The sequence below is a fragment of the Cucumis melo genome, chromosome 4 (genome assembly GCF_025177605.1).
Source record: "Cucumis melo cultivar AY chromosome 4, USDA_Cmelo_AY_1.0, whole genome shotgun sequence".
In the NCBI taxonomy this organism is placed as follows: domain Eukaryota; kingdom Viridiplantae; phylum Streptophyta; class Magnoliopsida; order Cucurbitales; family Cucurbitaceae; genus Cucumis; species Cucumis melo.
In genome coordinates, this window is record NC_066860.1 from 28,828,988 (window position 1) to 28,852,043 (window position 23,056).

Consider the following 23,056-nt stretch of genomic DNA (forward strand, 5'->3'; position numbering starts at 1 on the left):
GAATTATAATTTGAAATTTGGAAAATTGAGAAAAAATAATATTTTTTAAAATTGGAAAAATATATATATATGTATTAAATATCTTTAGAGAAAATGTGTGGGTTTAGGATTTCATGATTTCACCCAATTTACCTTATTTTGTCAATAATTTGCTTCTTATTCTAATGAATCCCAAAATTTAAGTAACAAACGATTTAGACGGTGCAAATTCTTAAGAAATCTACACTTTCAATTCCGCCCTGTTCATAAACTTTTGCCATTCATCCTTTAATCCGACTCTACCATGGTTATATCCATTTTGTAAGTCTAGACTCAGAATTAGAATATGACTAGCCGAGAATCAATGACGGTAGAAGTCAAAACATACTCGATCAATCCACGAGCATTGGCTAATACAATACAAACTATCTTTTATTAACACAGTAATCGAAACTACAAATAATTCAACTAAAATGCTATACGAATTACAAATCCTTTTTTATTTTTTTTGGGTTTTTGTTTTTCTTTAAATATTAAACAATTTAGAAATCTAAATCTTCAATGACCCACTAAACTGAAATGCAAATACCCACATATAAAGTCTGCATGTACCAATGCTCGTGTCTTTTTCAATCGTTCTGTTACTTCTCCACATGACCATTCTCCTTCGCCTCTGTTGTTGCAACCCCATTGCATTTACATTCCTTCTTCTCACCCGATTCTCCTTCTTTCTTTTGCTCCTTTTCCTTTTTAGCAGCTTCAGCTTCTTCCTCAGCTTTCTTCTTCTCCTCTTTTTCCTTCTCCTCCTTCTCTTTCTCTGCCATTTTTGCAGCTTCAGCTTCCTCCTCGGCTTTCTTCTTATCAGCTGCCACTTTTGCATCCTCAAGTCCTTTAATCAATCTCTTCAAACACTCGCCTGTTTCTTCCCCTTCATATTTTGGCATCAAATTCTCTGCCACGTCTGCCGGTGTCATTTCAATGTTTTCTAGCATCTCCTTAATTTTATCGTATGAATCATCCCATTCAACATCCAAGTAATTCATTGCAAGAACTTTGAATGCTTCGAAACCACAATAAGACATCTCTATATGTTTGTCCATTCTTCCTCTTCTTATCAAAGCTTCGTCAAGCTTTTCCTTATGATTCGTCGTGAAAATAATCAACCTCTCTCCACCACACGCTGACCAAATTCCGTCGATGAAATTCAACAGCCCAGAAAGCGTCACTTTGCTCTCTTTCTTCTCTTCCTCTTTAGCCTTCTTCTCGATCTCATTCTTCGCTTCATCTCCCTTCTCCTCTGTTTTCTTCTTCTTCTGCCGTTGCCCCGTAAGATCAAGTGAACAATCAATATCCTCTATCACAATAATCGATTTATTCGAAATCTCGATCAACAACTTCTTCAACTCTGTATTATCCTTAACAGACGTCAGCTCAAGATCATAAACATCGTACTCCATGAAATTGGCCATGGCAGCGATCATGGTGGATTTCCCTGTTCCTGGTGGACCGTACAGAAGATACCCACGTTTCCAAGCCTTTCCCACTTTCTCATAATACTCTTTCCCATTCTTAAACTTCACCAAATCATTCACAATCTCTTGTTTTTTCTTCGGATCCATAGCCAGAGTACGGAAATTCGCTGGATGCTCAAAAGGGACATGTCTCCAACTACTTTTATACCACCAATTCGTACTGGAATTGTTCATATAAAGCTTCCTTTGCCGGTTTTTCTGCTCCACGGCCTTTCCTTCTTCCATAATATGATTAATAAAAGAGTCAAGAATGGTTTCTCTGTGTCGCCGGTGAAACGTCAGTTTGTAAAACCGTCTCTCGTCGGAAGTAGGGTAGTAAGATATACTCTGAGTCTTGGGTACGGTTTTACTAGAAGTCCACCAAATCTTAACGCCTTTAAACTCATCAATAACTTCTTCATTGTCATCCATACTAAGAACCAAAGATTTGCTATCTTTGACCGCCTCTGCTTTCAGACGCTTAGCTCGAATCGAGCTGCGTGAACTGAGGTAATTCTGAATAGCGGTAAAGGCTTCACTTTTCCGGAGACGCTCGCCGGTGTATTCAGGGAAAGTGATTGTGATGTAAGGATAAAGAAACCCAATAAATTTGTGAGCGTATCGTTCGATGTGAGCACGAAGATGGTAAGGGAAGTATTGTTGGATGATTGCCCAAACGAACATACCGGTCGCCATTAAAGAGCCGACATTGTTCCAGAGCTGTCCCATGGGCATTGGGGTCATGTTTGATTGAGAAAATTTTGGAATTTGAAGGTTTATTGGTGGTGAATTTGAGACGGAAAAGGAGGGGTTTAAATAAGAAGGATGGGGAGGAGGAGGGGTATTTGTTGCAGAGTGGAAGTCTTTGTTTAAGAATACTGAGGAGTCACCATTTTCGTCGGTATGTGGAATTTGTAAAACCTTATGATTATAACTTTGTTATTAATTAAGGAGACTTCGTTTTTATTAATATCTGTTTTCATGGCGGCCCCTACAAATACATGTTTGAAGAGCAAAATCATGGGCGTTCCAATGTTTGACTTTACCAGAAGAGGTGATGAATCATTGGATGTCCAGAAGTGAAACTATGTTCTTTTTAAAAACATAAATTTGAAAACCAAGTTATATTTTATTATTTTATGTTTCCAATTTCGAAAATTGAATTCTAATTGTAAAAAGATGTTTAAATTTATTTCATATTATATACTTATAAATAGAAAGACCCCATCTTACCAATTTATTAAGATTTAATTGAAGCATACTGTAAATTTATTTATGTATATAATTTATAATACATTACATAATACTTATTATATTTAAAAAATGAATTGAGTATAGCATTGTATATTGTATTTGTAGTTGTGTTTATATATGTAATTAACTTAATTATGCTTTTAAAATGCAAAAGTCAAAATCTAGATAAAATGAAAACATAAAAAAGTTGTTTTAAGAATTTGTTCTATTTTGGATCATAGAATTCGAAAATAGATTTTTGAAACAGAATTTGGGTTGTTTATCAAATGCATATCCATTGAACCTATTGAATTTGAAAACATAAAATAGAAATCGGGTTCTCTACCAAAAGGCTCTTATACTCTCTCGATATATATTATGAGTCGAGTAAAGGAAACCCTGAAAAAATCACTTTAAACTGACCGAAACGATTGAAGTTGGCCAATTTGGTGGTTTCGAGTGGAAAATATAATTAATATCCTCTAGTTTAGAGGGAAAAAAAATGAAATCTCAAACTGACTAAATAAATATAATATATATCAAAAGTAATGTCAATAATCTTTTAGGGTTCTTTAAAAAATAGAATAAAACAAGAAAATATTTACAAGTTGCAACTAATCAGTCACACATGTGCCACTAAAAAATATTTATATTTCAAATATTGTTAACATATCGTTTAAATATTGGTACGTGATCGTTCATATTTTCATACACAATCGTGTAGTGGAAAAATAAAGGAAAAAAAAAAGATATATTACGAAGAAGGAAGAAATTTTGGAAAAGAAAAGGAAGAAAAATCACTAACAAAAAAGTGTGAATATGAAGGAAAAATAACGATATAAAGAAATTTAATAGTACGAAGAGGAAATGAATAAATGAATTGTCCAGAATATTCAAAACCAACAAATACAAATATAAAATTTATCTAAAAATAATGATGATTTTGTGGACTTCAATTTTTTTCAGTTACATATCATCTATAAATATTTTTAATTTTTTTTATATAAATAAATTAACCTAATTTTCTATTTTTTTTTTGGGTTCTTCTTTATGGTTTGAATGAAAGATACCTAGCCCATTCTCCAACCTGATTTGATTCAGAAAGATTTAGATAAAAGACCTAATTCACACATGTTTCTAAATTAATTTTTTTATCTTATTATAATTTTCTATATTTTTAAGACAACTCTAACCTTATCATTAACATTAATTATATGAATTTTTTGAAATTAAAATATTTTTTTTTATTTACATTATTCATTATTGTCTAAGTTCTAATTTCCTTAAATATTATAGTAATTATTGTAATTATTGTAAAATTATTATTGTAATGAATTAAACGTTACCTTAATTATAATATTATTCATTATTAACAAATACTTTTTAAAAAATATCATAATGAATTCCGGTAATGAATATTATATTTCATATTATTTGCATCACCGCCTAATTCATCCCTATTTTTCATCCGACGCTGGCAACTTGTTATTCTTCAATTTCGTTAATTTCTTCAGTCACTTCCGTTTTCTTCAAGTAAGCCCAATTCCGTCACCGAAAAATTGCAACATATTCTTTCAATTTTGGTACATCCAGTTTCCTTATTCACGTAATCCTATTTCCTCTATCACCGATTTCGATTTTGTTTTTCACAGTTTATATCGAGATTTTTCATTATTCTCATACTTTCGGTTAGTTGTCTTCCTCAATTCCTCATATTTTTCCATACTCCCATTACATCATAGATTTCCTAGAACATTTTAAACTTCGATTTCGTAATATTGTATTTAGATATATACCACTTGGTATATACAATTTATAAATATATGTTGACATACAATTTCCAAAAGATATGATATATCGGTTTGTCATTTAGTGTGTATATACACCTTCATATATACAATAATACATATAAATTGACATACATTTACCGAAAAATAGAATATGTTAAGTTGATTTATGAATAATATATGAACTAATACATTGTATATTTTGTGAATGAAAGGCTGTGTTTTCAATTTGTTAAATTAGTTTATGTATTTTATTTCAAATATTCATATTATATATAAAAAATAATAAGTTGTTTGAAACAATAGTGATTATATATGAATGGTAGTATATTAAATATAATAAATTGAGGAAGTTTGATTAGTGCGCTGAAAATTTATGTGAAAATATTGAAATAAAATAATTGAACTAAAAATTGGAATATGAATATTTCAAATAAAATTCTGAAACAACATACTAAAGCCTAATAATAAGAAGGAAAAAATTAATTCAATAATAAAAACTTGTATATCTTTCGGTTATGGCCAACACGTCCACAACGTTCACATTTAACGCGTCTCTTGAACTCCATTTTAGAAGAAATTCTAATCTTCTTTGGTCGACCAACTGAACGTTTTACATTCGGTAGGAGGATGACAACTTTAATTTCTATATTGTTGAATATATGCAGTAGTCTATTTGTAACAAATCACAGAACATAAATATATTATGCAATAGTATATATGTAAGAAATCAAAGAAATTACTAATCAAATTGAGAAAAAAAATTAAAGGAAATGATACAAAACATGAAGAAAAAAACTGAACTATATGTGTCACTAAATACCTGTTATTGTATATATACAGATAACGTCATCTGTGTATGCAATGATATATAATGAAATTCAACTACAATTTATGTATTATCGAATATATGCAATAGTATATATGTAACAAATCACAAAACATAAATATGAATAAGATGTATGTATATGATAAATCACATGATAGAAGTAGATTAAACAATGGTATATGAATGTATATATTGTTCATGAAAACTTTACTAAACAAAAACATGAATAAGATGATCGGAAAATGGCGTAATTATTGAATATATGCAGTAGTATATAAGTTGCGTAAGAAAAAATTACATAACATTAGAAAAAAATTGTGTATGTATTATTGAATATATGCAGTAGTACATATGTAACAGATCACAAAACATACACTACAAGAAATCAGACTTTTTCCGACGTCGAAAAAGACGTCGAGAATAAGAGGTTCTCTCGATGCATAAAGTAAGACGTCGGGAGAAAAAGCTATTCTTGACGCATAAAGTAAGACGTCAGGAATAAAAGGTTTTCCCGACGCACAATTCACGTGTCGGACACAAGACGTCGGGAAATAAGGGATATTCCTGACACCGAACTAACGCATCGGGAAAGGCCATCGAAAAATAAAGGGTATTTCCGATGTCGGCCTAACGCGTCGGGAAAGGCCTAGGTATTCCCGATGCCGTAAGTAGTGCGTCGAAAAAAGCCTCACGTGGGAAATAAGGGGTATTCCCAAGGTCTAGGTTTTCCCGATGTTGCAAGTGTGTGTCGGGAAAGGCAAGTAGTGCATCGAAAAAGGCCTAGGTCTTCCCGACGTCGTAAGTAGTGCGTCGGGAGATCTCCTGAATATTTATTTCGTTTATGTTTTACACATAACTGAAAACGAAAGGGAAAGGGTTCGGAGAAGAGAGAAACATTTGTCGCCGTTCGTAGCTCGTTTTCGTCCGTTCCATCGTCGTTGCCGTCCCTCGCAGCCGTTCGTCGCCACGACCGCAACTTCAGCTTCAACCTTCCTCCATCTGTAGCTCGCCGCCAACCTTCTCTTTGCTGTCTTTCAAGTTCTTCTCTCTTCATTCTCACTTTTTCAGGATCCCGTTTGTCACCCTGTAGCTAAGTCAGTCAATGACTATCTAAACAAATATATCTTAAATGAATATTTTTTTATTGAAACAACTTTCATTGAATGAACATGTGTGCGTCTGTGCATCATAGGGTTGACCTAATATTGGATAAACAAGAAATATCTCAAGTTTAACGAACCTTTTCAAATGTCTTTTCTCGAGCTTTCAATATAGTGTCGGCAAAACGGTTCCTTAACAAAGTTGCACGATAAAGCCTGTCGGGGGAGGCTTTTCTTATGCAGTACATGGTGTCGAGAAAGTAGACAAGGCTTTCCCGACGCCATGTACTGCGTCGGGAAAGACGGCATTGGGAGAGGCTTTCCCGACGCGTGACCAACACAGCGTCGGGAAAGCCTATCCCGACTCACTTCTCTCGACGTTTGTCCTGACATCGAGGATTGCGTCAGGAGATCCTTTCCCGACATATTTTTCACTTTCCCCGACGTTTTTCGACGTCGAGAAAATCTCGATTTCTTGTAGTGATAAATGTATTATTCAGTAGCATATGTGAAAAATCAAAATAGGAAAAACATTACCGAAATATATTTTACGAAATGGAAGAAGAAAGAACAAATTTTTGAATGAAAAAATTATATATGCAATGAAATGGAAGAATAAATAATATACCAAAAAAAAAAGGACTAACCGTATCACAAGAAGGAAATCAAAATGGAAGAAAAAAGAACAATTTTTTTTGTAGTAAAAATCGGAGAAGAATGTCGGCGTCGAATTGATGATCATGAGAAAATAACTTTTAGTTTAGCATGAAATTGAATATATTTATTGTGTATGATAATAATTTATACCATATTTAATTCATTCTAAAGATAATAAATATTACATTAATAAATACAAATATATACGGTTGTTGATAATTAAGAAAAATATTAATCAAGATTAAAGAAATTTAGGTAATATGGTAAATTCGTCCATTTATACCATATTTAATTCTTCTTTTTCATGATCTCTCTCTCCTAACAGCTTCTTCTTCCTCTCCAGCAAACTGATTTTGTTCCTCTTCTTCTTATTTCAACATGTTTTTATCAGTGATAAATGATGATAGAACTCTATACTCTTACTCTCGTTTGACAACCCGTTTGTCAATATATTGTTGAACACTATCTTCCTTCTCTCAATCTTTTGCTCTCGATCTTGCTTTCGGTGGCGACCCATTTGCAAATTCCATTGAACACAATGTCTTCCCTAGCTCTCTCAATCTCTCACTCTTGTTCTCGATAACAATCCATTTGTAAATACTATTGAACATGGTATCTTCCCCTTTCAACCTATCCCTCTCGATGTCTCTCACTCTCGTTGAGGAAATTAGAACGAAGGAGGGACTCGATAGACAACAATATCGTTGTATCACTATCTATTAGTGATAAACAGTGATAAAGTTGATAGAAATCTACCACAGACTCTAAATTCAAATTTCAACTAGTTGAAGAAGAAGAGAAGAAAAACCTAACTATTGAATCAAAGAAGAAGAAGAACTTCTCCAACTTTGGTCGACCTTAATTCAATCGATAAAGGAAAAGGAAGCAACCGATCAATGGAGAAGAAAAACAAGGAGAAGATGCTAATTAACGTAAAAGAAGAGGAAGAAGTCAAAGATGATGAAGCCACATGAAGCCGATTAAGAAGAAGAAGAAGTTGCACGATGATGATGAAGAAATCGATAGTGAGAAAAGCGAGAATAACGAAGACAATTTTATATTTTTTTTTAAAAAAAATTAAAGATCTATGCGTATTGAAGAATTTTTTACTATTTCTTAAAATAGTTTGCAAATTTTGCTATTGATGTAAAGTTCTCATAAAAGAAAACTCTAACTTGTTTTTCATCTGTATTACTTTCATTTCGTACGTATCCTTTTTAATTTATTGAAGGTTTAAGAAAAAAAATATTTTCAATGATATTTGACAACAATTTCTAAAGTTTAAGATTAAGATTAAGATTGCAACATATGTCAAAAGAAATAGAAGACTATTCATATTCTGCACAGTTTGATGAATTAAAAATTTAAAACTAAACTTGAGAACTTGAAAACATTTTAAATATTAAATAGACTAAATTCTATTGTTTATAATTCATATCAAAGTGTATCGACCAACTCTTTATACTAAGTTGAGGTCATTACTAAAAGACTAATAACAAAAGGCACTTTCTCATAAAAAGGGGAAACTGTTACTTTAAAAGATAAATAACAATTTTGACAATTTCTTAAAAAGAGGAACACTAAATTTTTATTAAAAACAAAATACTGAAACATTGATACATAAACGTGGAAGCAAAATTGAGACCCCATATGACATGTCACGGATTCTTCTCTGTCGCTCGCCAGCTTTCCTTTACCTTTACCTTCGCCCATTAGGGTCCTATAAAGAAGTACCCCTAAACTGGCGCGTTCTCGAACACACGCAATCTAATGATCCCGTAGAAACACATCTGGTCTTCGATGAACCTAAAGAAATGCCTAGGACAAAATTGGTTTTCGGTGAACTCGAAGGAACACTTAGGACAAACTAGTCTTCAGTGGACCTGAATGAACATTTAAGACAATAAGGCTTTAAGTGACCCCGTCGGACCACTCATTAACATATCATGACAAACTGGCAGTCCCAGCGAACCATAGAGTCATAAAAATGTGGTGATCCCAAGGGACACCCATATGGGTACGACTCTAATAGACAAAATTAAGAGAACACTAATCCATAGCATGTAACATATCATAAACATCATAAACATGACATGAATATTAATTATAACATTCTTAATCAAGTTATTAATATATCATGCATCATCATCAATGTACATCAGTCATCAACATCAACATCAACACATTATGCATCTTAGCTACATCAATGCATAATGAAAAATTATATTCAAGCTCTTAACTTTAGTTCGAAAGTCTAGCAGGAGAATCGAACCTGGATATTTTTAGCCAAACAAAGTACTTCCTAGCTGACAGTAAAATTCTCCAATTAATTTGATCCTAATTATTAAAGAAAATTCCATTATCTTAATTAATAAAATTAGTAATTGGCTATCATAAAAAAATTCTCCCAAATTTATTAACTTAAAAAAAAAAGTTGGGGTTGAAACTAATTCAACTTTGATTGGGAAAAATCCAAGATTAAATCTAAAAAACAAAAAAAAAAAACCAATTGAACCTTTAAAAAAACGATCCAAAATTAAATCAACAAATTATTAATTTAATTTTCTTAGCTTACTAAGGTTACTCAAATGAAGGTTGAAACATTCTTTAAATCTTCAAACTTTAGCAAAGGGACCAATCATAACTAAAATGAGGCGGCGGCGACAAAGGGTTATCTTAGTGAAGAGGATTAAAAACATTTTTCTTTTTCCTTTTCTTTCCAACTTAAACATTTCAATATTATTTATAGACTTAAATAATAACAATAATATATAATACCAAAAAATATATATATTTATTTCCATTATCTTTTTTCAATAAATAACAAAATCTTAGGCATTTATAACTACTAATAATAATAATACTTGTTTGTTATTATTATTTTCTCTCACCAAAATATAAACATATATATATATATAAACCATCATTATCTCTTTTAAATAAATATATCATCTTTTTCGTCCAATCAAATCAACCATCTCTCTTTATAGATTATCTTCTTTTCCAAATAAAAATAATTATATTTCGTCTTATATTTAATTTACTTTTCTATATTAATTATTTATACAAAACCAAATAATTAATATCATATTTCATCGAAAATACAGATTATTAATTAAATATATATATGGTTAATTTTCATAAATATAACAAAGTCCGTGTAACAAAGCTCATAAAGTTGGTCATTTTTTAAATATTTCAGGTTTGATCTTCTGTCTTTCTTCTCCTTTTCGCCACAATTTCTTTCCATAGTCTTTCTTCTTTTCCATTTTCTTCTTCCACCGCGATTTCTTTTCGTCTTTATTTTTTTTCTCTTTTTTTTATCTGCTGCGATTTCTTTACATCGTCTTTCTTTTTTTCCTCCGCGATTTCTTTCCATCGTCTTTCTTATTTTTTTTTTTAATTTGATAACCAAATCTAAACGGTCGTGTAAAAAAGTAAACGATTGTGTAAAAAAAATAAACGATTATGTAAAAAAAGTAAACGATGGTGTAATCAAATATAAACGATCGTGTATCAAAAGAATCTAGAAAAAAATTCGTTCAGCCAAATCTAAACTGTACGAAATTTTGAAAAAAAAATCGTTTAGGATCGTGTAACCAAATTTAAACGATTGTGTAATTAAATTAAACAATCATATAACCAAATTAAACGATTAATTTAATTACACGATAGAATTGAAAAAATAAATCGTTTAGATTTGGATAGCCAAATCACCAAATCTAAAGGCGTTGTTGACAGACATTTTTGGTATTTTTCATTGTGGGTGTGTGGGATTTTTCCATTTTCGAAATTATTTTACATAGTGTAAAATGTTGCTGCTTTTTTATATTTTTAAAAAGAACCCTATATATATCCATATATATACTAAAGTAAATTCAATTCTATCAAAACCAACTTTTCACTTCAAGATCTCAAATTAATTTAAATCATCGATTCTTTTAATCAACCAAAATTTTTCCAATAAATCATTCATAAATTTCAACATGAATTATATTAACCCAACAATTAAATTTTGGCTCTAATTCTTAATATAACACCCAAATAATCTAATATAATTAATAAAAATTCCTTAAAGATTTGAGATGTTACTTTCCTTTTCATAATAATTATATTTAAATATATAATTATCAATTTTCCTTTTAAATAAATTCAATTCCTTCTCTTTCCTTATTTACCCGATCATAACAACTTATTTCCAAAATCAATATTTATCTTTTTTTCAAAATATTTAATTATCTTCAACAATAATTAATTATTATTTATCTTTCTCCAAAAATAATTATCTTTTTACAAATAATTACATTTTTCTTTTTCTCCCTTAATAAATATCTTCCCTAAAATACAAATTATCTTTTCCTTAAATAATTATATTTTAAAAAATATAATTATCTTTTCTTTCCCATAGTAATTATATATATATATATATTTCCATATATACATATAATTATCAAATCTTCAACAAAATTTTTCCTCTACAATTTAATTAAATAACATCCATAATTATTTAATTTAATTCAATTTCAACAACACCAAAAATCCCCAACTTTACTCAAACCTCATAACATAGAATTTAATCAAATCTCAACAAACATTACAAGCTAAAACCTGTGGTTAATTAAATATATCAAACAAATATTGAATTAATTTTGATTTTCACAAAATCCAATAATTATGAATTCAAAATAATGCCCAATAAATTAAATCTAATTAAACAAAAAACTAAGATAATTAACTCCAAAGTTATCTTAATTTTGGGAGCGTTACACAAAGATAAAATTTATGTGGTAAAAGGTTCATGAAAAATTATTTTAAATGATAAAACTACTAAAAATATTTATAAATACAACAAAATATCACCGTCTACAAAATAGATAACTATCTGTGATGGAAGATGATCCGAGTATATAAGTAATGATTTCAATTCCCGAGGTTAAGCGTACTCTAGCAACTTTACGTAAAGCAGAGTTTGGTTTGATCCTATTCATGGGGATTCCATAAATATTCCATTCCAAAAAGAGAAAGTTTGAAACAAGTGAGGTTTTTTTTGGAGATTAGATGCAGTTACTAATTCATGATCTGATATGTACAGAATGAAAACTTCATTCTCGATTCTACGAGAATTTTTATGAAAGCCTTTCATTTGCTTCTTTTCGACGAAAGTTTTATTTTCTCAGAATGTATCCTAATTTTTGGCCTAATTCTTCTTCTGATGATCGATTCAACCTCTGATAAAAAAGATATACCTTGGCTATATTTCATCTCTTCAACAAGTTTAGTAATGAGCATAACGACTCTATTGTTTCGATGGAAAGAAGAACCTATGATTAGCTTTTCGGAAAATTTCCAAACGAACAATTTCAACGAAATCTTTAGTGGGAGCTAGATGTTTAGACAAGAGAGTTTTTCTTTTCTTTCATTAGTTGGCTAGCTTTGTGTTTTGTACATTTACTTCAATTACTTTATTGTATATATATGCCCTACCTTTCCATCAATATACTAAAATTTTAGTGTTATATTTATTAATATTTTGATTTATTTTGTTATATTTAAAAACAACACAACTTTAATTATATTTTGAATTTTGGTTATATAACTAAAGTTGTTTGTTTATTTTTGTTTAAAAAATTTAAGCCAAGTGACAAATGATTAGGACAAAGGATAAATTACAAGCATAGCAATTAGATTCAAAATTTTATCATACATAACAACATTTTAAAAAATTGGTTTATCCATAATGGATTATAAGAATCTATCAAACTTCTAATTTGACTTGACTATATTTGTATTTTTTTAGAATATTGTTACACACCTAATTATTATTCTTAAAATTGTTACCTATTTCAATAACTCTCATAGCTAACTCCAAACAATCGGGTGAAATTAAAAATTATAATTTACATGTGAAAGGTAAAAATCGTTTTTTTTTTTCCTTTCTTTTGTTTATTTAAACATACTAAAAAGGGTTATGGGTTTTAATTAAAAAAGTTGATTGCTTTTATGTATTATATAAGTCAAAAATGATAATGTAAAGAAAGTAAAAGAGTAAAGGTAGGTGGCATATCTTCATTCGTTGTTGAATTTAAAAGAGAAGAAAGGAAGAAAATGGAAAAGTTGGGATATCTAATGCACACTGCATACGAACGAAGATGATGTCACACACATATAGGAAGAGAGAGATTTTGTCGCAAACTTTCTTAATTTATGGATTAGTCGGTGACATATATAAACTAATTTTATTTTTTTATATTAAAACACAAACTTACGTGGTTGAGTTTGTTGAAGTTGGTTGTTAAGGTAAGACTTAGGGTGCGTTTGGGGGAATGGTTGATTTAGGGAAGGGTTAGTGTTAAGATAAAACTAGTGTTAAGTTAAACTTAGTTTTATCATAACCCTTGTTTGGGGGAAGGGTTTAAAAAGGTAGTTTTATGATAATATGTGTTTGGGGGAAGGGTTAGGTGGGAAGAGTTAATGGGGATTTTATGATAAAATGTGTTTGGGGGAAAGGTTAGGTGGGGAGGATTAATGGGGATTTTATGATAAGATGTGTTTGGGGGAAGGGTTAGGTGGGTAGTTTTATGGGAATTTTATGATAAAATGTGTTTGGGGGAAGGGTTAGGTGGGTAGGTTTATGTGAATTTTGTGATAAATTTTATTTGGGGAAATTGTTAAATGGGTTGGGTTAATTAATTTTCTATGTGGTATAATATTTTTAAATTAAATTGTAAATATCATAAAAAAATTATTGCATACTTTTTTACGAAACACTCGAATTCGTCTTATTCTCCTATTTTATTTGTTGTATGTGTAATGTTATTAAATTAGTACATACAGTTGCCCAAATTAAAATAAATTTGTGAACATATTGTGAGAAATTTATTACAATTAATTTTTTAGAAAGAGAAAAAAATTATTGAATATTTTTAATCGGCGATAGCGAAGTCATCCAATTTTAAACCTATATAAATAGCCGTTATAACGCTTTTGGAAAATTGTGACTATTTTCTTTAATTTAAAATAAACATTACCAAGGAGGAAAATAAGTTCTTCACAATAGGAAATGCATAAATAGTCAACATCATAGACAAAAAAACGTAACGAAATAATAAGCAACCCAGGTCAGTAGAAACATAAACTATCTCTCTATGTCTCGTAGGAGGACTCTACAAAATCCCTCCCTCTCATCCTCAGGCATGAGTACGAAACCCCGAAGGTCGTCCATACGAGACAAAAGATGCCTTTGCAATAAGGCCCTATCCAAACTCGTAAGTTCTGGCATCTCACGCAATATGCGGAAAAATTCCGTGCACGTGGTTGTCATTTGCAAGGTTGCGTGCTGGCCACTTCGCAATCTGCCTGAGTTGCTCGTTTGTTTGGTCGAGCGCCAGATATATCGCTTCAAGCTTGAAGTCTCGTTGACTTTCCCTCTTCCTCTTCGATCCACTGAAGCGCGAGAAGGTCGGGATGCACGTACATCGTCCTGCGAGAGGTCAATTCCCTGGCTTTACACGGGCGGGAAGTCCTCGTTTCCATCCCCCATATCAAATCTGTCATATCCGCCACCAGGCTCGTTAGACCCCACGTCGGCGAATGTCTCAGCGAACCGACCGGTCGCCCTATCGCGATTGAATACATATGTAAGTTCGTCGTAATACGGGAATGGTTTGTTCAGGAGTCCCTTCGCTGCAGGATGCGACTGCGGGCAAAAAAAAAAATCACGTATCAGTACTGATTGAAAAATTGTTAACTAAATGTAAATTGTGAACGTTGTGTGACGTTTAAATTATATTCCATACCCTAACCCAATTATCAAATAATTCCTTCTCCGCAATGATACATTTCTCTTCATCGTTCCACCCAAAGCCACTGCATGCTGGGCCCCGCATTTCGGCAATGGCCTAGAACGTTCGCTTCAGTGTCTTGATCCTACAATCAATTACAGTTGTTGCTCGTACCTGACATCCAGGTAGTTTCTCCCCCATCATGCGTACCAACTGCGCAAGGTATCCTGGGCGAAACGTACCATTATCTGATTTCCATCCCTCCATTGACACTAGCTCCATTAAACATTCCACAAGAGTCCCCTCCTCCTCCTTCGTCCAAACATGTCTCGGTGCACGATTTGAGGTTTACATACTGAGAATGAGAAATTAGAAAAAATACATGGAGTACGTAAGTAATTTCACCATTAAACTCCAAAATAAAATAGGCATGATACAAATTCATGGCACGCGTACATTTCATATGCAACATCCCATATTACTTTTTACAGTACATGTTAGACATGATAGAATTGCGACCTTCCAATCGAAAACTTGTTATGTAAAATTGTCTTAGCTAAGTGTTACGCAACTGCCATTCGGTGAACATCGATTCGGCTAAGTCGTCGCGCCACTGAGACCACTCGTTTGTTGTCTCAATGTACTGAATGTCTTCTGAAGCGGTGGTTGTCGCGTACGTGGAGTCCCCCTCGTCCTTGTCGTCAACTTCTTCGCAATATGTCATTTCCCTGTTGATCAAATTGTGAAGCAAGGCACATGCTAGAATGGTGCGACACTGGACTTGCAGGGGATAGTACGACTTTTCACGAAGAATGGTCCAACGATCCTTGAGAACACCGAACGCGCGCTCAATAACATTCCTTGCCAAGGAGTGCTTCATGTTGAAGTACTCCTTTGCATTTGTTGGCGCATTTGCAGCACCACGCCACTCTTGCAAATGGTACCGCTGGCCTCTGTACGGGGCGAGAAACCCCTCCGTGTTTGGATATCCCGCATCACACAGATAATAATATCCTGTTATTAAATGGTTTGTTTATGACCTTTAAATAGGTAAGTAGGAAGCAACGGTGTTTTATTATAAAGAAGTTATACCCTTTGGCACTTGTAGTCCATTTTCTCGAGAAATTGCATCACGTAGGATCCGAGAGTCTGCTGCGGATTCTTCCCAACCGGCGAGGACATAAACGAAATCCCCTTTCGTGTCACAGACCCCCAGAACGTTTGTGACAATTTCCCCCTTACGCGTTTTGAATGTAGGCCGATCTCCTGCTGGGACGTTGACCTTTATGTACGTCTCGTCTAACGCGCCAAGGCAGTTCTGCAAGTTGAAATAAACACGTTGAATTAAGCGCGATGTATGTAAAGGTGAAATATAGTGAACTTCTATGATGCCCACCTCGAAACACTTCCAACGTTGATCATTGCAATTACTTGTTACCGGAACAGGTCTCTTTATCAACTCCTCGTACAGTCGAAGAACAACCAAGAATACGATGTTGAAATGTCGAGATACTGTCTCACCGGACCGTACAAATTCTCGTTGGATGACGCGGTTCTCCACGTCATGAGCGAGGACGTGCAAGAACATTGCTACCATTTCCTCAACATCGACAATTTCAGTTGAAGAAAGACCAACCACATTTCTAAGTAAATGGCATAGAATTGCGAATGTTCCCCTATCAATCCGCGTGCTTTGCCGACACACAAGATCTGACTCGTGTATCATGTGAAAGTAAGCAAGCTCCCTAATTCTATGGCGTATATCGGGCGGTGTATGTGGGAGACGCTTATTGTTGTTCATTAATAGCTCCAACGTTAGTAAAATCTGACGTTGGGCCAACGTGAATGCAGTTAGGACTCCAATAAGTGTTTGTTCATCCATTACAATGTATGTAAAGTTCCCTAAAAAACATGTACTAATTAAATTAGTACAATATCGATATATTGTGAAAAGATCTGTAAACTTAGTAATATCCGTATTTAGTAAAACCATAAACATAGAACAAAAAAAATAGATTATGAGTGACGAGAACATTGAAAATGATACATAAAATTAAATAAGTTCCAAATGGAAGTTTATCCTATTTTCCTAATATTTTTCAACTCAATTCCTTTTAATTAATTTTCCTTTGTGTTTTTTTTTCTTAAAACACCCCTAATTTTTAAGACTCTTTTTTTTGAAAACCGAACAATAGTTTGGAATTTGTAATTTGGAATTTTTACTTATAATTTTATTTTATTTTCAACAAATTTTACAATGTATTTTAGTTCTAAATTAAGTATTTTAAAAATAGAAATAAAATTGGTTGAAAATAAAAAAAAAATTTAAACAAAACATAGAAAATGTTAAAAGAAAAGAAAAATATAAGAAAAAAGAAAAATAAAATCCAATAAAGACAACAACAAGTACTTATTGAACAATAATACTTATTGAACATATTTCAATTTTTTAAGAAGTTTATGAAGAAGTTTGAAGAAGTTTCTTTTTTTAAAAAACCGAACAATAGTACTTATTGAAGAAGTTTGAAGAAGTTCGAAGAAGTTTCTTTTTTAAAAAAATCGAACAATAGTACTTATTGAAGAAGTTTGAAGAAGTACTTATTGAAGAAGTTTGAAGAAGTTTATTAAAGACATTGAAGAAGTTTATGAAATGTGTATTCTCTTAATATAATTTAATTAATATCAAAAGTTGTGATTATATTGAAAAAACACTATTACTAAAAAGTTGTTCATATTTCAATTTATGATGATATTAAAAAACCACTATTAGGGAAGGGTTGTTCATATGGAGATTATTGTTTTCGAAATTCATCCACTCATGCAGGTGTACGAATCTCGAAAAGGGGCATTTGTTGAGCAATAAATTTTGGCCAATTAAATTCCGCCACGTCATCACAATAAATATTGTGATAATCATAATTTGATTGGGTTTGGATAATTAAGCTTTCTTGTACCTGATCTAATTAAGCCCTAAATATAAATTAAGGCAAGAAATAATGGACCAAGCCCGTCAAACAATTGGGCCCGGACACGAACCCAACAAGCAAATGGGCCCAAGCCCAGAGTGTCAGGTGGGCTCAAGCCCAAGCCCAATAAGCAAATGGGCCAAGCCCAAGTCCAACAGACAGATAGGCCCAAGCCTAACAAACAAACGGGCCCAAGCCCACTTAAAGCCCATAAAATTTCTCTATAAATAGAGACATCTACAATTCATTTGGAGGACCTTTGATTGAAGAGAAGAATCGAAGCTATGAAGAATTGAAGACAAAAACTTCTGAAGACTCTCAAGACGTGCAAGTTATCATCAACCTCGAAATCAACCTTCTGAAAGATCGAAGACTTGGAAGATCAAACTTTCCTTGAATTCCAGAAGATTGAAGCTCGAATTGACTTGTAGTTACAACTTCTTGAAGATCGAAGACCACGAAGTTTTAAATTTTACTTTTTGTATCCGAGAGAAAGAATCAAAGGAGTAAATATTAGAGATTGTATCCGCAATACATAAATCAATACAAAGTTCGATTCCACGAATTAAATTTTTCCTGAAATCTCGTGTGAACAAAGACATAACAGAATTGTAACATGGCCGGAGAAATTTAACCAATAACACAGAACACATGGGTCCAATAATACAGAACACATGGTCGGAGAAATTTAACCAATAACACAGAACACATGGGTGCCAAAGGTAAGGCAACGACATGTCCGGAATAATACAGAACACATGGCCGGAAAATGTAAACAAATAAGACAGAAGACACAACAGAATGCGAACAACTACATACATTACAAAAGAATTCAGTTTTACACAAATTCGAACTCATCATCGGCTTTAAAAAAAAAGTTGATTCAAAACTCCAATACCTCCCTACCAAGCTCCATCGGCATCCAATGGCAGAGTGAAGTATCTGTCTTATTACCAAGCGAAAGACCGGACAACATAATGGAACCGCGAGCGGCAAGGAGTAAAGAAGGAGCGAAAACCCACGATTCCAAAAGGAAATCGTGTTCGGAGCCAATGAAATCGTCGACTTCAACAAACACAGAAGTCCTTTCGGGAGTGAGAGAGACGGATGAGAGAGATGCAGAGAGAGATTCGGCGTAACGAAATCTGGTTTCATTGCGAAAACGCAACGGCAGAATGGATTAAAGGATGAAAACGAAACCCTAGATTCGTTGAGGGAGAAGACGAAAGAAAACAACATGCAGTCGATTCGTTGAGGGAGATGAAACAAATGGACAAAACGATACAAAAGGAAGGAATGGATTAAGGGACGAAGACGAAAAAAAACGAAATCGAGCGGACAACACAAAACGAACACAAACCCTAGATTTGTTGAGGGAGAAGACGAAACGAAACATTGATTCGTTGAGGGAGAAGACGAAACGAAACATTGATTCGTTGAGGGAGATGACAGAAAGAAGAGAAAAACGAAAAAAATTTCGATGAAGAAGGGTTGAGGAGAAGATTGAAATCGGTTTCAACGCGGAAATGGAACACGGATTGAGGGAAACGACGAAACCGGATTAACGAAAACGGGGGAAGACACGAATCGGCGTTGGAAGGGGCAGACGAAAACAGGTTAAGGAAACCCTAAAACTAGGGATTCCTTAACCTTGAGCCCAAACGGGGGTTAGGGTTGGGCTAACCTAAGCCCACAGTCCCAACCCTAACCCCAAACGGGCCCTTAAGGTCTATCGATGAGGTTAACAAGTTTAATTTATTGGATGATAAAAAGACGATAGTAGAATGCAAGAGAAAAATGTTAACACCTCGAGATTCAAGTTGATCAATTGATCAAAAAATAATCAAGTTAAATATGATACATTCTGCATGTTTTCGAGAGTCGAAAATGTTATTAACACTAGTAGGCGTTAACGTAACCTAAAGTGGTCCATCATCAAATGCCAATGAGATCCAACTAACAACAAAATAACCGAAAGTAAACGAGATCTAACATTTTATATATATATATATATATATATATATATATATATATATTATTTTATAACCTTAAAAAGGAAACGGATAGGAAAGTTCAATTGATTGTTCTTTTTATGTATTTAAAATAGGGTAGTTTTCAAAAAATGGTAATTAAATAATTATGATTAGAAAAGCAATAGACTTAGGAGGCCGTTTCTATTATTGATATCATAGGTGTGAACACAAGACCCAAAAGCTAGCATGCTACATGATGTTTATTTTTTCTTTCTAACCCAAAACAATTTATGTCACTCTTTGGCATTGTAAGTTCTTGTGAATATACTATACATATACTTCTTCATTTTTTTTTGCAATTATTTATCCCTTAAACATTTATATTGTATGTTGTACGTTTATTTTATTTCTTTATATAGTAAATATATCAAAATAATTTATGGAATAAAGAAGTTGATAATATAAATACCCATCAAATTATGTTCATTTTGACTCGATATATATTTTATGCTATAACAAATGTTTTCTTTTAATATAAATATATATAATTATTACGTGTATATATACTTAAAAGGTAGTTTTTAAATAGACATTTTTAAATTTAAATATAGTAAAATGAAGTAAAGTATTTATAAAATATAATAAAATTTTATATTCTAATTAAATATTTTATTAATTTTATCCTTTATGATAAATTTTTTTTTCTTTTTTCAAATAATTTTATCATAAGTTTCCTTGGTTTTTTATTGGATCAGTATTTGCCTTTTTTTTTTCTTTACATCTGCAGTTGTAGTTTCCATTAATACATACTATAGTCAAAAGTGTATTTCTCACAATAAGTTCATCTCCTTGTTTGAAATTTTCATGAGTTTGAAAGGTTACATTTTAAATAAATTATATAGATATCTTTTTTTTTCCATAGAACTACTCTCATTTTCTCTCATTTGTCCAATCCTTACACCAATTTTTTCACAACAAATTATAAATAAAAAACAAGTTTCAAAATCAATTACAATCAAATTTTAACCTTGGGATTTACCAAAATGATAAATAACCTAATACAAAATGGACATATTTGGCAATTAATACAATCTTGTTAAAAACATACAAGTCATAATTAAGGTCTTCTTGGTAATCCCATCATTCACTTCCTCTTTGTTGAAATTCACATATACTTTAACCGAAGGAGGAAATATATATTTTTTATGTCATTAAAACGTTTGCCGTTCATAAGTCTAAACTCAGAATTAGAATATGGCAAACCAAGAATCAAAAGTCATAACATTACATAATCAATCATGAGCATTGGCTACTACAGTCTGATAAACCATTTTCTTTTATCAACACAACAATCCAGTCTACAAATAATGCAACTACAATGCTATACGAATTACAAATCTTTCTTCTTCTTTTTTTTTTTTTTTACTAATCTAAACCTTCAATAACCCACTAAATTGAAATGCGCATACGTACACACAGACACAAATAAAGTCTAGGTGTACAAAATCCTCGTACATTGCTATTCTTTTTCAATTGTTCTGCTTTTTCTCCACATGACCATTCTCCTTCACCTCTGTTGTTGCAACCCCATTGCATTTACTACAATATTCCTTCTTCTCACCCGATTCTTCTTCTTTCTTCTTCTCCTTTTCCCTTTTAGCAGCTTCTGCTTCTTCCTCAGCTTTCTTCTTCTCCTCTTTTTCCTTCTCCTCCTTCTCTTTCTCTGCCATTTTTGCAGCTTCACCTTCCTCCTCTGCTTTCTTCTTATCAGCTGCCACTTTTGCATCCTCAAGTCCTTTAATCAATCTCTTCAAACACTCGCCTGTTTCTTCCCCTTCATATTTTGGCATCAAATTCTCTGCCACGTCTGCCGGTGTCATTTCAATGTTTTCTAGCATCTCCTTAATTTTATCGTATGAATCATCCCATTCAACATCCAAGTAATTCATTGCAAGAACTTTGAATGCTTCGAAACCACAATAAGACATCTCTATATGTTTGTCCATTCTTCCTCTTCTTATCAAAGCTTCGTCAAGCTTTTCCTTATGATTCGTCGTGAAAATAATCAACCTCTCTCCACCACACGCTGACCAAATTCCGTCGATGAAATTCAACAGCCCAGAAAGCGTCACTTTGCTCTCTTTCTTCTCTTCCTCTTTAGCCTTCTTCTCAATCTCCTTCTTCGCTTCATCTCCCTCCTCCTCTGTTTTCTTCTTCTTCTTCCGTTGCCCGGTAAGATCAAGTGAACAATCAATATCCTCTATCACAATAATCGATTTATTCGTAATCTCGATCAACAACTTCTTCAACTCTGTATTATCCTTAACAGACGTCAGCTCAAGATCATAAACATCGTACTCCATGAAATTGGCCATGGCAGCGATCATGGTGGATTTCCCTGTTCCTGGTGGACCGTAGAGAAGATACCCACGTTTCCAAGCCTTCCCTACTTTCTCATAATACTCTTTCCCATTCTTAAACTTCACCAAATCATTCACAATCTCTTGTTTCTTCTTCGGATCCATAGCCAGAGTACGGAAATTCGCTGGATGCTCAAAAGGGACATGTCTCCAACTACTTTTATGCCACCAATTCGTACTGGAATTGTTCATATAAAGCTTCCTCTGCCGGTTTTTCTGCTCCACGGCCTTTCCTTCTTCCATAATATGATTAATAAAAGAGTCAAGAATGGTTTCTCTGTGTCGCCGGTGAAACGTCAGTTTGTAAAACCGTCTCTCGTCGGAAGTAGGGTAGTAAGATATACTCTGAGTTTTGGGTACGGTTTTACTAGAAGTCCACCAAATCTTAACACCATTAAATTCATCAATAACTTCTTCATTATCATCCATACTAAGAACCAAAGATTTTCTATTTTTGACCGCCTCTGCCTTCAGACGCTTAGCTCGAATTGAGCTTCGTGAACTGAGGTAATTCTGAATAGCGGTAAAGGCTTCACTTTTCCGAAGACGCTCGCCGGTGTACTCAGGGAAAGTGATTGTGATGTAAGGATTGAGAAACCCAATAAATTTGTGAGCGTATCGTTCGATGTGGGCACGAAGACGGTAAGGGAAGTATTGTTGGATGATTGCCCAAACGAACATGAAGGTCGCCATTAAAGAGCCAACATTGTTCCAGAGCTGTCCCATGGGCATTGGGATCATGTTTGATTGAGAAAATTGTGGAATTTGAAGGTTTTCTGGTGGAGAAATTGAGGAGGAAAAGGCAGGTTTAAATAAGAAG

The 23,056-nt window shown here is 32.9% G+C and overlaps 1 protein-coding gene across 3 annotated transcripts; it reads right to left on the reverse strand.

Moving 5' to 3' along the window:
* Positions 1-390: 390 nt before the first annotated feature.
* Positions 391-23,056, reverse strand: LOC103487033 (AAA-ATPase At3g28580-like). 3 transcript variants are annotated; one of them, XM_051083903.1, is made up of 2 exons: positions 21,561-23,041; positions 391-742 (listed from the first exon to the last, which is right to left on the reverse strand). In XM_051083903.1, the coding sequence occupies exons 1-2, from the start codon at positions 22,975-22,977 to the stop codon at positions 621-623; spliced, it is 1,539 nt and encodes a 512-aa protein (XP_050939860.1). In that variant the 5' UTR covers positions 22,978-23,041; the 3' UTR covers positions 391-620. The 3 variants fall into 3 exon arrangements, with proteins under 3 accessions (XP_050939860.1, XP_050939859.1, XP_008443443.2); XM_051083902.1 differs by having other exon boundaries at positions 391-817; XM_008445221.3 differs by lacking the exon at positions 391-742 and having other exon boundaries at positions 21,072-23,056.